The sequence below is a fragment of the Drosophila rhopaloa genome, unplaced genomic scaffold (genome assembly GCF_018152115.1).
Source record: "Drosophila rhopaloa isolate 14029-0021.01 unplaced genomic scaffold, ASM1815211v1 contig_150, whole genome shotgun sequence".
In the NCBI taxonomy this organism is placed as follows: Eukaryota; Metazoa; Arthropoda; class Insecta; order Diptera; family Drosophilidae; genus Drosophila; species Drosophila rhopaloa.
This window is the reverse complement of record NW_025335029.1, coordinates 1,850,695-1,867,999: the sequence shown is the minus strand read 5'-3', so window position 1 is coordinate 1,867,999 and position 17,305 is coordinate 1,850,695. Positions and strand designations below refer to the sequence as shown.

Sequence of the window (17,305 nt, the reverse complement as noted above, 5' to 3'; positions counted from 1 at the left end):
TGTATATTATAAGCGTATTCAAATCGATGCGGCTGCGAAATTGAAGTGACTCTTTTTGCTCGCCCCCAGCCATTTAAGTACTTAACATCAGCCAACGGAGATGTAAACAAAACATTATGAATCAGAACCTAGGATTTCTTAGTCGTATTCGAAATGCTCTAGGACAAAAGAATAGCCAACATGGGGTTTTACCAAAATTTAGAAAATATAAGTCCTATAAGTAAATATTTTTCAAGATATGTTTTAAAAAAGATTAGCTTTTTAAGTTTCTAACCATCTACTTAACACAAAAAAAGGAAGATTTTTTGTTAGTTTCTTGTAAATTAAATGTAAATTGAAACCTTGATAAATATTTTTAAGTCCGAAAAATAGAAGAAAACTTACACTAATTTAGTATGCCCCAATGGTTTGAGACTATTTTTACGTCGAAATCCCACTATAGTGTTTTATTTTTTTGTTACGTCTAACTACGTTTCATCTCTCAACTCAAGATTCGTCAGGCCAAAAATTAATAAACAAACCCTCTTCAATTTTGTCGATGCTTTTTTGTTATTTGATTAATTTTAATTTCGATTGTTCTTCTGTCGATTGCATACAAATTTCATAGAGCTCATAAAACTTGACGGGTGGTTGGGATGGGGCCACCCAGCTACGGATATACGTGGAGAGAAATTGTGATTTTAATTAACTGAGATTGTGTTTCCTTGTGAGAATATTGAAAACAACAAATATGGCTAAAAATGGGAAATAATTAAAAAAATTATAAATTCTGAATTCTTTAAATCTGGAAATAAAAATTGTATTAGTAAATACCTAAAAAAAAGTAAGCGAAGCTATGTAATCAAGCCAATGCAGTTAATATTCTCTGAAAAAAATTAACACAAATTTACAATTATCTGATTCATCAGTTAAGAACAAACAAAACTATGCAAATACTTTAGCTACACACATTAATAATAAAACAGTGCGTCATATTTGTCAATTATATAATGTCTGCTTTATTTTCATTTATTACGCATAGAATAAACATTCATTTAAATTGGCTCTCCAGCCATAGGAACTCTATTATGATTGTCATTTAATACACTCTTCAGGAGTTTGTGTTGTTGGTTTTCCTCTCGACCAACTGCCATTCAATTCATTTTTATTTTTTTCAAATAGTGACAAGTACAACAACCAAGGCAATTCCCCTTCGCCATATTTACACTAATTAACACGAAAAGTTATCAGACGACAAAAAATACAATAAGAGGACAAGAATAATTGTAATTAAACCGGAAGGGACTGGGTTGAAAATAATATTTGCTGGTCAACAATTCATACAAAAATAATTAATCCTTCACTCTTATACTCGTAAATATCCGTTCCTCTCTCTTCCGTCATTACAGAAAATATTTATTAAAATGAAGGGACAAATGAATGGCATAAGAGTCAGCTTAATTAAAGATATTTTAGTGAGTTCAGGTTTCAGATTTTCAAAAACAAAAACTGTTATAATAAATAGGTAAACTATTACATGTTCACCTAATACATGCTTATTGAGAATTTATGAATGAATTGTACAACCCAAATTCGATTAAAGTTAATTAAAGAGAAATATAAAATAAATTCATGGGGAATAAAATTCCTTGATTGGAAGGAAGGAATGATAAAATTGTATTTTTTGGCCTAGCAATGAAACATATCGTATTAACCAAAGAATGGCACAAAAAACTGTATAAAACCTTTAAAAGAAAAAATGTATTTTTAGTAAAACTTAATTAATGGAAGTTAAGCACAAAAAGGCAAAAATAAAGTGGATTTTGTATGTAAAATAATATCTCTTACTACTTAAAACGGCAATTGAAACACAACAGAATTTTACTGAATTAAATCATTTGTTAATCCTAATTTTTAAAAATATTTCAATTTGCCAAACAATGCCTCTATACAAATTCAATTCAATGGCATTGGATGCCACTAATCAGAACTAACTGGACAAAGCACGACAATAACCCTTTGAAGTCGAGGCGAAGCCAAACAATTGCTTTCGCGTAAATTCCCCTATCTAATGGATGCCAATAAACAGCGATCAGCACTCGCACACGAACACTAACACGAACATCCTGCGTGGCATATAAGGAAATAATACAGTTATGCACCTGACAGGACCAAGAACATTGTCTCGGTTGGAAAATTAAAAGTGATGCGTGGTTGGCCGAGGAGGTGGGGCTCTTAAAGGGGGGGAGTGCGGAGAAGGGCTTCATCGGGTTGATTTTGACTGGGTGGAAGTGGGGATAAGGCAGTTCAAACTAATTTGAATTTATGCAGCAAAATGTTGACCACCCCACCGAGTACACTTTACCTTGCTCTGGGCATAGATGGTTTTATGTCAACGATTTTTATGGTTACAAATCTGTATTATAATGTTGTATTGGAAAAAACTGTGACTCTTTATTTGTATGTTTGATTCGATAGGAGCTAGAATAATAGTTTTGGTAGCATACTTTTTGTTTCACCCACAGTTTAAAATATCTTAAGACAATACTTTTGTTTGTATACAAGTGTCACCTTTCATATCGGATAAATGTTTATTAGATTTTCATTAACTTCTCTAATATTTGCCAAGTAGAAAGTATAAATAAATGGATATGAATATATATATAAGAAAAAATTTCCCACCTTCCCCAACCCACTACAATGCAATTTAAATATAATATATAAACATAAACAAATTTTAATAGTATTTAAGTGTTGTAAGTTTATTAATTTTGGGACTTTAAAACTAATCAATCTTTTTACCAGAACAAGTTATTTGGTAAGAGTATTTAGTCATCGAATTCTTAATAACCCGATCATCCCCTCATTATGGTTGTTTGTGGGCATTGGTGTTCTGTAATTAAACTGCATATTATCGGCCACGGCACACTTACACACACATGCACGAGCACTCAACCACTCAGAGCCACCCACCCACACACCCACCCACCACATGTACCACATAATTATGCAGAAATTTCCAAGTCGTGGGCGAGGGGATTGGATGGGTCAGGGGGTCGTGGAAAGATACGCCCAGCTGTCACTTTGAGCTCTGCTTTTGTGTAAAATTTAATTTGGCTACATTTAATTATTGTTTATGTAAGGCTTGTCGCTGTCGCTGTCGCTGCCATTGAATATTGTCATATTATAAACAATGATAATTTGCCAAATGCGAAGCGATTGGCTAATAGATATCTGCTAGTATCTCCGTCTCTTAGCCAAAGCAAATTGAGCCAAGCCCAAAGGGCAAACCGCAAGTGGACAAAGTATAAGTACACACTAAAAAAAGTAAAATAATTTATTAAATAGTAATAGCCCAAATAACATAAATATTCAGTGAATAAACTTTTAAAGGTATGTTTAAGTTATTACTTTGTTTTATCAATAAAAAAAAGCTTTGATCATAAAAATTGTCGGTTGTTTTTTTTGTTGCAGAGTGTAGATAATAATTTCTTTTAATTTTTTAATTAAATAATAAAATAGTTAATTTATTTAATTTTTGTCAATCTAAATTTTTGATAAAATCTGAAAAATATTTCTATATATAAGGAAACATATTTTAATTGTCTAACTTATATCCCTTACTTAGTTTTTTTATTTAAAACAGTCATACCCAAAAAAAAAAAACATTTTGAAAGAATTAAGAAACCAAAATTTATTTTCTCGCAGTGCATAACTCGTGCACTAATCGCATGTTGTGTCAACATTAATCGCATCAAATTTAATTTTACAATTAAATGCAAAGACGCGATGCGTTTAGCATAAATTAAGCAGGCTGTAAATGGAAGCCGCGGGCGGTGTCTTTCACTTTGGCTCCTGCTCCTGCGGTCTTTGCTATTTTCCTGAGGTGTTGGAGGTGGTTTTGGTTTGGGCCGAACATCGCCCTTCCTAATGAAAAAATTCAAACACCATTAAAGACTCCGCTGTTGCTTCCGTTTCCGTTTCTCAGACAGAGTGTGAGTTCAATCGGCTGGCGAAACACGCGTATTTATTGCTTCAACTTAATTTAATTGACAACCCAATCTAAGGATTCATTAAGCCTGGGGAATTAAATGTCTTTAATTAGCGAATGTTGATTCAATTAGTTCAATTCTGCCTCTTAAAACTCATTATAATTATCATGGTTTTGGGCAAGGCTTATAACAAATGTTTAAAATATCTTTGATTTTCAGATAGTTTTTTCTAATAAGGGCTTTTAGCATTAGACAAGTTCAGTTTTAAAGATAACAAACTAATAAAGGTTAATCTCTATAAACATATTTTCATTTGCAATGTTATTGCTCTATTGAAATCAATAAATTTATTCTTAAAATAGTTTCAAAAGGCTTACAATAAGATTATATTGTGACCGTTTTCCCAAGATTACAATTTGCCAACTCATTATGCCTTTGTGTGTACTAAATGGGTGTCAAATCTAGATATAAATAAATATGAAATTGAAGGTCCAATGGCATTAGTTGTTAAATTCAATTGGCTCTCATAAAAAGCTATTGTTAAATCTTCTCTTCCATCAATAGTAAAGAACCAGTTTATTTGACCCACTAATTCAGCTAACAATTAGTTCATAACACTTTATTGTATTCAACTTCATGTGAATTTACCATCTTTAGGAGCAAATTGTTATTAAGACTAAATTTATAGAAGGCAATTAGGTTCATAATTAATTTAATTAAAGAAAATACCAGTTTGATATACAACAAATTTTCAGCTGCTCGTGCAATTTTTTATGATATCTGAATACTGCAAAGAGGAAAAATTTTAATTCGAAAACCAATTTAGCATAAATAATCTTAACAATCTAAACTTACCTTTCAGTATGACTTTTTTGTCCTTATTAAAACCTCTAAGTTTTCAATCATGTCATTTATCCCGATCAAAATAATGTGCTAACATTTTGAAGAAACCTTAAACTTAATCAGCCCCATCTAGCCCCAAAGGTTTTAAGCGGCATTTATAAAGTAAAAATAATAATTTTAAATTACCTTTTTTGAGCCTCATGCTTGGTTGCCCCTACAGTAATGAAGTCTTTTTTCTCTTTTTCTACATCGCGTTTTTGTTGGGTTTTCGCTGCTTAACCTTCGAGGCGCAAAATGTTTTGTATAAACGAGCACTTACATATTTCTTTTCACATACTCTTCTTGATACTGGAGTCACGTAATTATGGAAGAGAATTAAATCTCTAAAATAGTTAATATATACTTTATTAATTCTGGAAATTATGCAAGCAAACACTACAAATTTCCAAGAATATATTTTGACATGCAATACAAATTGGTATTTTAATTATATTTTATGTTTATTTTGAATCCAATACTTTAAGCTATAGCATTTTTCAATAAATTAGTTTATAAAGTTTATTTATTTGCTAGTCCCAACTCATAAGTTTTTTCTTAATTTAAGTTCCAGAAGTTATACATTTTGTAGAGTATACAAAATTCGTCGTTAGTTAATGTATTTAATAGTGTTGTTTTTTGGACAGGGCGTTGTTGCAACTGAAGGACAGCGGCAACTGCAATTTGAAGGCAAGCAAACAAATGAATTCTGGGAGGCGAAGTCAGAGCGGTGTGAATATTTTTTGCAGCTGTTCTGAGCGGAGTTTCCAGTGGCACAGACAACTCTCAATTACCCCTTACTTATAACCCCAACTTGTTGGCTCCATTTCTTGGGGCTGCACTTAAAATAAAAAGTGATCCATATATTCAGCACGGGACAAAATATAAATAACATTTTTATTTATTATTAAATTAGAATTTGTTGTCGTTAAATTAATCAAATTATAATGCAATATAATTTGTCTATTTTAAAATGCATAGTCATTTCATTTTAGCAATTTCTTTGGTTTATGGTAATTATGGCTAGAAGTCTTAAAATATTACATTTTTGACTCGCAATCTTTCCTTGCTTGGAAAAAGTGTATATTATGTTTGTCACTTTGACATAGTTTTAAGGTTATTTTCCTGTCTTCGTTGTCATGAAAAAATCTCAGAAATTAATAAATATTTTGACTAATTCGTAATTTCCCGTTTCTTGTTATATTTTTGGCCAGTGCCTAGTGGAATATCTAACTTGGCCGTTAGTATTGGCTCGCTGGTCAACCTCAAGATTGCAGTTAGCAGTGGCAATTGCCTCGACTTCTCGACGGTTGCACTTCGCTTGACTGCAATTTGGCCAAGTTAAGCACGGGAAAAAGTTGTCTCTGTTCTTGTTGTTACCTTTAATTTGAGTACGTTTTGGTGTTGCTTTTATCTTGTTTTTGTTTTTTTGGGTGATTGTTGGCCACGGCTAAGTCACGTTCCGATTGCGCATTTATTGCACTCAACTTGCCGTCCGGTTGGTTAAGTTTCTTGGCCAAAAAGTCCCCCTCCAATTGCTGGCTCCTTTTTTTGGCCATTGCAACATTTGGCTGCCCGCAGTTGGCAGGGTCAGACGGGCTTTTATTTTTTAACCGCGTTGCACTGTGGGCCTCTTTGGTGCAATCATAAATCTGTCAGCGGTGAACCGATGACCTTTCTACCTGCTCGATAAGCGCTCAATTTGCAGCTGTCATGAGGATCGTAAATACATAAATATTGAGGAAGTCGCTTAAATATTTACTGTGCCACTAAGTGGCCTACGTGACGGGCACGCGTCTTACCTTTCTGGTGTAAAAGTAAAAATTTGGCTTTCTTTTAGAAAATAAAAGTAATCATTTTAAAGCAGAAAGATCTCTACATGTTTTTTTTACATTATACATAAGTACTTTCTATATAAGACTAAAAATGTATGTTGGACACTTGACCGTTCTGAAAAATATACGACTATTGAAAGGGGCGTAGAAACCCTATATAAACACTAGTTTTACACACATGCTGCACATCCTTTTCGGTGGAAATATGACAAGAAACAGGGCTCTAGAAAATAATTTCAAAGAAGTAAATAGGCATGTTTCATTAAAATATTATATTATGTACATATAATTGTTAAAAAAAAACAAATTTGTATTACACCAAATAAAATAGAAAAAAAATTTGGCCCAATTTAAAAAAAAGTTTTGTTTGATAATTTATATATGTGTTATCAAATGCGTAAGAAACTATAAATTATTTTTCTTGTTTTTTTTTTGTATTGAATGTTAAAAAAAATCTTTCTCATATGTAAATATTTATTGGCAAAGTATTTTCGTGGATATAATAGATACTAACATTCAATCTATTCACTCTATTTACTCAGAGAATATTAGTTCACAATGTGCCACACTAAGTTGGCAACCATTCCCTATCTCAGGTCATTAGCCCCTTCGGGTAATCGAACCTGTAAGTCGTCCAGTTTAACTCAGTATAAATGACTACGATCTTACGTGTGTAAGTAAGTGACTTGTGCTCAGTGTTCGCTTTAATCAAACCTTTTTATACCCGTTACTCGTAGAGTAAAAGGGTATATTGTATTCGTGCAAAAGTATGTAACAGCTAGAAGGAAGCGTTTCCGACCCTATAAAGTATATATATTCTTGATCAGGGTCACTAGCCGAGTCGATATAGCCATGTCCGTCTGTCCGTCTGTCCGTCTGTCCGTCTGTCTGTCCGTCTGTCTGTCCGTATGAACGCTGAGATCTCGGAAACTATAAAAGCTAGAAGATTGGCATTTTGCATGCAGATTCTAGGAGTTCCTACGCAGCGCAAGTTTGTTTCAAAAAGGTGCCACGCCCCCTTTAACGCCCACAATCGCTTATATACGATACATTTAAATATTTCGGAAAAGTAAAAATGCAGTTTTATTGTGTTTATCAATACCTATCGAAATGTAGAAGAAATTTTTCAAATCGGACCATTCGTTTAAAAGTTATGCGTGATCAAAGTTTCTATCTCCATCTCCCTCGCACTCCCTTTACCTGAGTAACGGGTATCTGATAGTCGGGGCACCCGACTATAGCGTTCTCTCTTGTTTTAAAACGAGTGGATGGACAGTTGTGGTTGCGACTGGCCGCAAACAATTAGCACCAGCAAACGTAGTACAGTGGGTGCTAAAAGGCTGGGAACAGGTACGTTTCTACCGATCTCTCTGATAAACCCAGATCTCTCGGGAAATTTGGAGAGCCTCTCCGAAACAGCTGTACCTGGGTTTTTTCTACCTAAAAACCTCTCTCTAAAATCCCCCTCTCTAAAAATCTCTCTTTTCAAAAACCCTCTCCCGATCAGCTGATCGAGCGGGCCTAGCTTTAATGCTATATCTTAAAACCGCTTCAGTTCAGTGGCACTGCAACTTTTGGACGCTTCGGACGTATTCGTTGCTCTTGGGAAAATTATTACCTGTGGCATTCGCGTGTGTTACCTGTACCTGTATTTTGGATTTACAGTTACTAACAAGTTATGTGCGCTTGAATGCCAAATTTAATTGCCGCTCTTTGCATGTTGGCCAGCTGTAATTTGAAAACGTTTTCGAAAAGCGAGTAAAAAAACGACTTTCTGTTTTCACCCCCCTTAACTTTCATTTTTCTTGCTCGTCGTCGGCTTGCCATTGAAAAAAGTGTCAAAATCCAGGTGCTAACCAGCCATAAAATACAATAAAATATCTGAAAAAAAAATATATTAAGTTGTGAAACGCGTGTGTGACTTGGTCAATTTTTGGATTATGGCTCTCATGGACACCGCCTGGCGCTGCCGCCTCATGATCTTCGCCATCGTCTCCCTGCTGCTAGTGGGCGATCTCTTCGGATATGGCGGCGGCATGAAGTCCAACCACCCCGATCCGCACTCGGTGAGGTCGGGGGGCGGAGCGGGGGCGGGTGGTGCCCCAACGGGTCCGGCGGCTGCGGCGGCCAGCAAGTTCCAATCGAAGAATGCTGAAATCGATATAACTGAAGGTTAGTTTTGCCATCCCAAATTGCTTTTTGTATCCATTTTGCCATTTTTCATTGACAAAATTTTTTACTCGCATGTGTTGACAAATTTTGCAATTTTTATTTCGAATTTCGGAAATACAGGTAGATCCACATAATTGGAAACTTGAATCTTCTTAGTGTATTTCTTTTCTGTACAATTTAAAAATTACCTATCGCTAAACATTTGTACCTACTAATTATATAAATGTATATTTAAAAGAAAAATCATTCTTGCAAAATAATCACAGAGTCAAAAATATAATTTTCTTTTTCATTTTTGTCGTCGTTAAATTTAATTTCGTATATCATTTTTCAATGTCTTGGTCCATAGAAATTTTAATATTAAATAAGATTTAATTAAATAACTTTTAAATAATCTATGATTTCTTAAGATGGGTTTCTGTTACGAAATTGGGTTGCAAAAAAAAGTGTTTGCATTCTTTTATTAATGATAAACCATAATCAATTTGAATGATATTAACACTGTTAAAATCAATACACTCCTTATTTCGCCCACTGAAATCATGTTTTGGAAATTTTTTGTTTAAATTTGTTGTTATACATACAGCTTGCGTTTGTATTTGGTCTTATCAAGGTTAATTTCGTTTTATAAATGGAGGTTTATAAGTATAAAGCGCTGAGGGCACGTGTAAGCTTCAATTCGGGTTTAAATGCTTAATTATTTTTTTTTGTTGGTGGCTTGGTAGGTGAAAACCGGAACTGAGCCCGGGGAGACTAATGTACGATTGTTTATTACGCACGTGTAGCTCAACTTAAAAAAGTTAATGTTGTCGATTTGGCAAATACATTAAGGGTACGAGAGGTTATAATTTATTTAAAAAAAATGTGTACTTGGACATACCTACTTTTATTAAGTTTTTTAAAGCGAAATGTAAGTACTTTGTTTAGGTAGTAAACATTTAAATGCTTTTGACCTAATGGGGTGGGTATTACTAATAGTACAGAGTGGAATTTCTAATATATTAAAAACACATTTTGTGTTAAGGGGTTCGAGCAAATACACGATAAATCCGCGAATGCTTTTAAAACTTTTCCCAAAGCCAATTTCGTAGGTCTAGGAAATGTTTTGGAAATTTAAGTACCTTAACTTTAACGTTGTCTGGCATATCAAACAGATACTCCAGACAGCAAAAGTTTCCATTAACAACAGAGTCATTAAGTTTTTTATGATCTAGCTTTTGAGGAAAGTGACTTTATTTCTTGAGTACTTTATTTGAATTGTTAGCGTTGATAAGTATTTATTATTTGAAAACAAGTAACCATGCTAGACTTTAACGAATGAACTGCCAATTTTATTAAAAAATATAATTATAAATTCATGAAATTCTTACTGGAACTAAGTTGAATAAATAAATTAAAATTAGAACATTCTTAAAACCTTACATGTATTCCTATTTATCCAAACCAAATGCACAACAGTCGGTAATTTATTCAAATGATTATTCAACGCAATCGAAGTTCATGTCCAAAACGATCGTTCAAGAGCTTTCAAAGGCGATTCGAATACACTTCTTCGTCGCCACTTTCTCGTTGATTTGCATACACAATATCGAACCCTATCGTATGACATAACATTGGGCATTGCACAACAAATGTCGTGGGTATGGGCCAAACCGGAAAAAACACTCAATCAAATGTGTGTAGAGACAATAAAACTTTAATGAAGTCAAAGGAAAGTCGAGGGCTTACTGGATAGGAGGTAGTTTTTGTTTCATGCTAACTAGGAAATGGAACTCATAAAAATACAGCAGTCTCAGGGAATTAAGTCAACTATTAAGTCTTCCGATTTTTCTATTCTTTCTTGCATATCTTTTGACCTTACTTTCAAGGTACTACTTTACAGTATCAATTAAAATAATTGTAATACATTTTTAAATAATAATTTAAGACCTTAATAATATTTTTATATATTTTTGTTTATGTTAAATTAATAAATAAACATGTGAGAGCTGAGAAATTAAAGTATATTGACTTTGAAGTTTTGCTTATTATTTAAGACCAACAAAGAAAAATTTGTTTAGTCAATTTTTTTTTCGCTGGTCTTAACTTCTTTAAATAATGAGGTAAATACCCGAAAAAAGTAACGTTTTTCTGTGAAACCACCCAAGTTTCTGTATCATGACTGAGAGCAATATCACCCAAACCATTTCACAGTTCATTAAGATGGCTGAAACCATCTCCAAGCCATTGGAAGTTGGTATTTCTTTTGTGTTTCTCGAGGTGAAAGTGGAAAAATGCCAAGCAAATAAACTTGACGTAATAAAACTCCAAGCGCACAACAAGTATTCGCTTTGCATGTTGAGAGGGGGTCTTAAATTGCATCGCAACTTTCCCAGAGAGTAGCAGTTCATTAGCGTGGGCCAAGTGTAAAAGCCAAGGGAAAATAGGGTTTTCCTCTCAATATTCCAGTTTCGTCAGTGGCGTCTAGACAGATTCGCTGCTGCCACTATATAAACTCAAAGTTTATCATTCTAAGTTGCTTGCTCAAACAGGAAGTGATGAAAAACTTGACTTGATTTGTGACATTTAATTTATCGAACTAAGCCAAGACACCGGCTTGAGTTTGGGCTTGGGCTTGGGAAACATTCAGCCATATGTTCGACTGTAACCGGTTCCGCTTCCAGACGTAATCCGTTCCAACTGAAGAAGTTGTCTGGTCTAGAAACGAGCTCAACGGAAATCGAGAGTAAAGTCGTCTCACAAACGTTGATAATCTCGGTGTTTGAATATTCACATTAATCGCTTGTAAATGCCACTCACTTCCACAAAGAAGTAGCACGTGCCCTTTTCAAAGCCGGTGAAAATAATCTGAATTGACAATTTTAATATCTCTCCACGTCTTTCTGTTTTGTCCAAAAATGAATAAAAATGAGGGAACACTTTGCCGCAACCTTTAGCTGATAAATGCAGTGCGTGACAAACATGCCGAGCTTGCACTTTGTATTTATTTCCATTCAATTACGTGCACTTGAGAAGCAAATTGATTTCAGCAATGGAGTCGCCTTAATTGACTCGAAATTTGTTGTATCGCTTAAAGAAGTGAATTGTTAGCAGTTTGAAAGAGTCAAGTTCAATGGATAAAGCCATTTACAAGAACAGGAAAATGGTTCCTGCTTCTCAATTAAATTAAGTACTGTATTAATTTAATGGGTATAGCGCGAAATAAACCTAAAATTATTTTCAATAACAATATAGTTTTGATCAAAATAGATAAAATAAAATATCAAATTATGAATTCATTTAAATTGAATCAAACTTTAACTTTAACTTGAATATGAGAAACTTAACTTTAAACCTGAATTAGAGAAATAATATTTCTCGTCAACTAATTAACTATTTTATTCGGTTCATAAAAAATGGGTCGCTGCTTTTAAATTGTTTTAAATAGAAACCAGTTAACTGATATTCCCAAAAAAACAGTGATCAATTTTATTTTATTTCTTAAAATTTAACAATTTATTCAGCTGAGTCATGCCTGACTGCAATTCTAGTCAAATAAACTTTCGAGTGGGAAAGAACCATAAATTGAAAACTTGTTATCAGTAACGAATAAATTGAACTTTGTATTTTCACACCGCGATAGGGATTTTGCATTCTAAGTTCCGCATTTAAAGTTAAAAGAAACGACAAAACCAGATGCCTTAGTTGGCGGTAACATAATGAATATTCGACTGGATACCATAATTAATAAAACTGAGCGTTGAATGACTGAACAAATATTCAAAGTAAAGTTCAACGCATCGACTTGGCCTTGTTCGGGGCATGAGAGTCGTTGAAAAAAGTGTTGGAAACATTCGCAACAGCTGATCGACCGAATATAGCCAACCAAATATTTGGCTTACTCACCGCAAATATGCACTCGAAAAAAATAAACAGAAATACGCTTTCCACACTCTCAATTTCTACCTATATTTGCACATTTGTTCAATTGTTCACAATGTATCTTGCCTTTTGTTGACATTTTGTTCTAAGCATCTATTAGTTATTAGTCATTGTTTTGTTTAATTTTAGCTTTAGATTTGGCAACCTTGAGATTGCATCTCTCCTAATATATTTTTTTAACGATCTGCGCAGTTCCCGAAATCTTAATTCGAAAGCAGTTAGTTATGCAAATGAACGCCAGCGAGTAAAAAAAAACGAAACGAAATGCCAAAATCTAATGGGGCCGGCCCCCTAATTAATACCCGCATACCTGACTTTATTGTATTTTGTATTTTCAGAGCACGATTTTAATGAGCTCACGGCAGCGGCTCAATCCCTCAAGCCGGGAATGGCAGTGGTTACGGGGGCGAGTCTGAAGACCAAGTCCCAGTTGACGGACACCATCAAGGAATCGTGTCTTCCCAAGATGCTCTGCGAACTGGCCTCCAAACCGGAGTACCAACTCAGCGAAAAAGAGCGGGAATTGCTGAGACTGATCCGGTAAGTGACAGGTGCACTTGGCCAAAAACCAAATATATCTACATAAAAAGCATTAACTAAATTCACAAGAAACAAATCAAGGGAAATCTTAGGAAAAGAGGTTTATAGAATGGATATTCTAAATGTGTACATGATAATATAATATATAAAATACATAGTTAGCAACATTAGTAAAGAGTCGTGTAAATTTTAAAAGTGTACTTCTTAACCAGTTTTAAAAACAGTTCATGGCTTATGTTTGAGATTTTCACGAAGACCAAGAACTCATAGTTCAAATAACTTTAACTCCCTGCTGGTGGATAATTATCTTAATGGTTGCATAAGAAAATATAAAACTTAATCAGTGAATAAAATATATATGAATGGTGGCAATTTATTTTTTAATAAGTTAATAAGTTGCGGTAGACAGATAAGTTCAAGTAAATAAACCGTTTTTTAAAATAAATAAGCTAAAATAACAAATTGAATATAAATGTCAGCACATACTGCAAATACAAGAATTTATGGATTCTTTATATTCTTGAAACTGGTTAGCAATGACTTGCATAAATAATCGTATAGCATCAGCATTAACTAGTATAAGTTTTCGATGAGAAAGACAATCAATTTATAATATATCTGACAGAAAGACCTTAAACTGTTCAGGTTAAACATGATTTACAGAATTTTTTAAAGATTTTTTATAAAATAAATAATTGGTTTGGTAATTAAATTTTAGAAAAAACTTGTTTTTTAAATATTCTCAAAGTATAAAACCTAAACTGTTATTTCTAAATGGGGGGGGGGTAAATTCAATGTTTGAAATTCTAAACGAAAGTTAATCTTTATGTTACAGAAAGGCAAAACAATTTTGAAAATAGGCAATAGGAAAATTTTAATTTGTAAGAGTATATTTATTTATTTTATTATCGACGACTGTTTGCTCGTAAAGTGCAACAAGTAGAACCAGTTCTGAACTGATCTGTCAAACATTTGCATACTCAGCAGTTGCGAAAGGTTTCAAACAGGTTTCATAGGGTTCGAGTGCATTTTTTCTTGAATTGCGATCCATTAAATTTCTAATCTACCAGAATTAATTATATAGAAGGTGAATCACAGGGGTTTGAACAATCCAAAGTGCAGCCACTTAGGGAAACTAAACCACAAATATTTAAGCTCGGCTTTAACCCATGGATCAGCAGTCGTAACCTACCTCAACTTCAGCTGTAACCTCGCACTTGAGGCGAAGGTGAGCCGAAGCTAATGTAAAAGCTCGGCCAGTCTATAGAGTCGACTAAGTCAAACAGCAAGGTGAATGGCTCTGGCATTCTAGAATCTAGACATATTCGAAAAACTACTGAAAGCGAAACTTGAACAAACTCCAGCGAAAAAGCAGGCGAAGCGTGAAATGATAATGGCTTATTATAATATTTAACATTTGTTCAGTTGTTCGGCTGTTCGGCTGTAGAGAAACTTCCGTCTAATGTGCCCATTATTTGCAGATCTCCAACAATGCCCTGGATGATGAACATGCCGCCGAGCAAATGGTATTTCGCGGCTCACATGGGCGAACTAATGCGCCACACGGGCGACAATCTCAGTGGACCGATGGGATGTGCCAATCTCTGGCCAAATTGCCCGATCAGTTCCAAGAAGCTAATGAAACTCAGCTACAAGGTGAGGGTCTAACCCTGCTAGACCCCCGGGATCTGTATCTGTATCTTAAGTTTCACCTCAACTTTTGTACCATATGTCTTCACCGTTGGATTACCTTACCTTGTAAACTACCTTATATTTAGATTAGACCTTAGTCCCGACATGACTGAAGTGACTGTAGAACTGTAGTACTGTAGAGCTGTATCCACTTGTATCCACCTTTGGCTACGAGTCCTAGGTAGTTTGTAACTAATAAGTGTGACTAGTCACGACCCGATTTAGCATTACGCCTAGCCTAAGTTCGATGCTCCTGTAATTGTTAATAAATTACACTCTTTTGTGCATACTCCCTAATGATCTGCCTTAATCCATCCTTATTTGTTGCCATGTCACCTTCGGGTGATTTGTGAAATGGCTTTGATAAAAAACACACTTTTTTTCAGGCGGCCAAGTTCATGTGTGTACGGGTATGTAATTGCTAGGAAGCGATCGACCCGCTGGCAATGAAATCGTATTTTTAGAAATTGTTATGCAACGGAAGGTTGCCTCCGACATCAAATGTGGCAATCTATTAAACGGATTTTGCGATGAATCATTCGAGATTTTCTCGCTTGACTGGGTGAAGTTTAATTGGTCTAGTATAATTGCATTTAAAGTGGTGTATTGCATGCTATGTTTGATAGGAAATACACATTGGCTAAGCCGATTAGCCAATTTAATTTAGCCGAAGGTAAATATTGGTTGTGTGCACTTTTTATGTGACGAAATATAAATGCATTAGTCTCTAAAATAATTCTAATATTTGTTGGAGTTGGTGATAGGACAATAAATCAATGTATATATATGTTGGGGGAGGCCTTTTTTTCAGAAATACAATGAAGACATCTGAATTTGATCCAACTCCAACGGGTGTATATTAGTATTACACGCTCTGGTAAATAGTATTATACGGAATTCCTAATTAAAAATAAAATAATTAAGCAATCAGTACAAAAAGTTCTAAAGATCTTATAAATAATAAAAAACGAGATTTTGTATTGGAAATTTTATTAAACCCTATCATAAAATATGAAAGATGAATGCAAAATGAATTGGGAAGTGCTTTAATTTAAAATTATGAAGATTAAAAGCTACACCTTACCAATTAATCTTTTCAAACTAATTTGTTTATTACTGTTAAAATAGTTTTAAGCGCATACTTTCAGGCGCACTTTCAAAACTACATATACCACACACCTTGAACGAAGAATAAAGAAAAAACAAAACAGCCAATTTTAGTGCTCACTTTATATGCAAATTCGATTGGCTCAAAGACATTGTGCAAAAAAAATTAGAATAAGTTTCGCTTTGTTTACAATTGTTTATCAGATCGATCGAGTATTCCGAGCACAGATGTTAGAAAAAAACGAATGGACATTCGGGTGAAATTGTTGGATTATGACAGACATATTGATGGCTGAATTAAAAAAAACTCTGGAAAGTAAACAAAAACAAGAAATTATTTTTAGATTTTTCGATAATGCATAAATCAGTCAGTGACACGAGGCAATAAATGAAATAAATCACCGATGCGAAAATCGAATCCTAATTGAAATTCCAGTTACAGACATGTTCAATTTGGCAACAAATTTAGCCTGGAATTGCACAAAGCGTACAAAACAATAAAAGTCAACAAATTCGTAATAACCAACAGAAATTGGGTCAGATTTGTTTAACTGTTTCAGCATTTTTGTTGTTTGTTACGCTAGTTGCGTGTTTCAGTGCGCAACTTTCATTGTTTGGTATGGCTCTGGCCCAAATTTCATGTTTGGCTTGGACCCGGCTCAATTTCTGCTTTTGGGCTGACGTTTGACAAGTTGTTTGGCTTATGCAATTTGGGGGGCGGAGTGGGAGGAGCAGGTGCCCCAGGTGCAGTTGCATTGTCTTAGACTTCTGTCAGCGGCTTGTTTCTTTCTTTCTTTTAATAATTTCCGCATATTTGGCACGCCGAAAATGAAAGCGAAGTTTTGGCAACAGTTTTGAAATAACGAAACTGCAATACTCTGAAAATGGAACATTCTATCGAATATAAATAAATTAAATATATTCGCTTATTTGCAGGTAAAAATCAAAAACTATAAGCTTACCAAATGGTTAAAAACTTTAATGGCTATAACTTAAAAACAGAAACATGGAATTTTTTATTGCATCCTTTAGGCATTTCATGGTATTAAAAAGGGTTTCCTTAAAAATCGAAATTTTGTTAACAATAGTTTTATTATAAATTTAATTTCTTACCAAAATTGGCAAAGCTAATTTTGACTTAAAAAATTACATTCCAAAATGTCTAAAATTTTCAAAAATGTATGATGT

The 17,305-nt window shown here is 34.1% G+C and overlaps 1 protein-coding gene across 1 annotated transcript; it reads left to right on the top strand.

The window, feature by feature from the left end:
• Nucleotides 1–8,255: 8,255 nt before the first annotated feature.
• LOC108047491 lies at nucleotides 8,256–15,307 on the top strand. The gene is made up of 3 exons (XM_017127690.2): nucleotides 8,256–8,857; nucleotides 13,117–13,318; nucleotides 14,800–15,307. Exons 1-3 carry the CDS (start codon nucleotides 8,626–8,628, stop codon nucleotides 14,984–14,986), a joined length of 621 nt encoding a protein of 206 aa, XP_016983179.1. The 5' UTR covers nucleotides 8,256–8,625; the 3' UTR covers nucleotides 14,987–15,307.
• The last annotated feature ends 1,998 nt before the right edge of the window (nucleotides 15,308–17,305 follow it).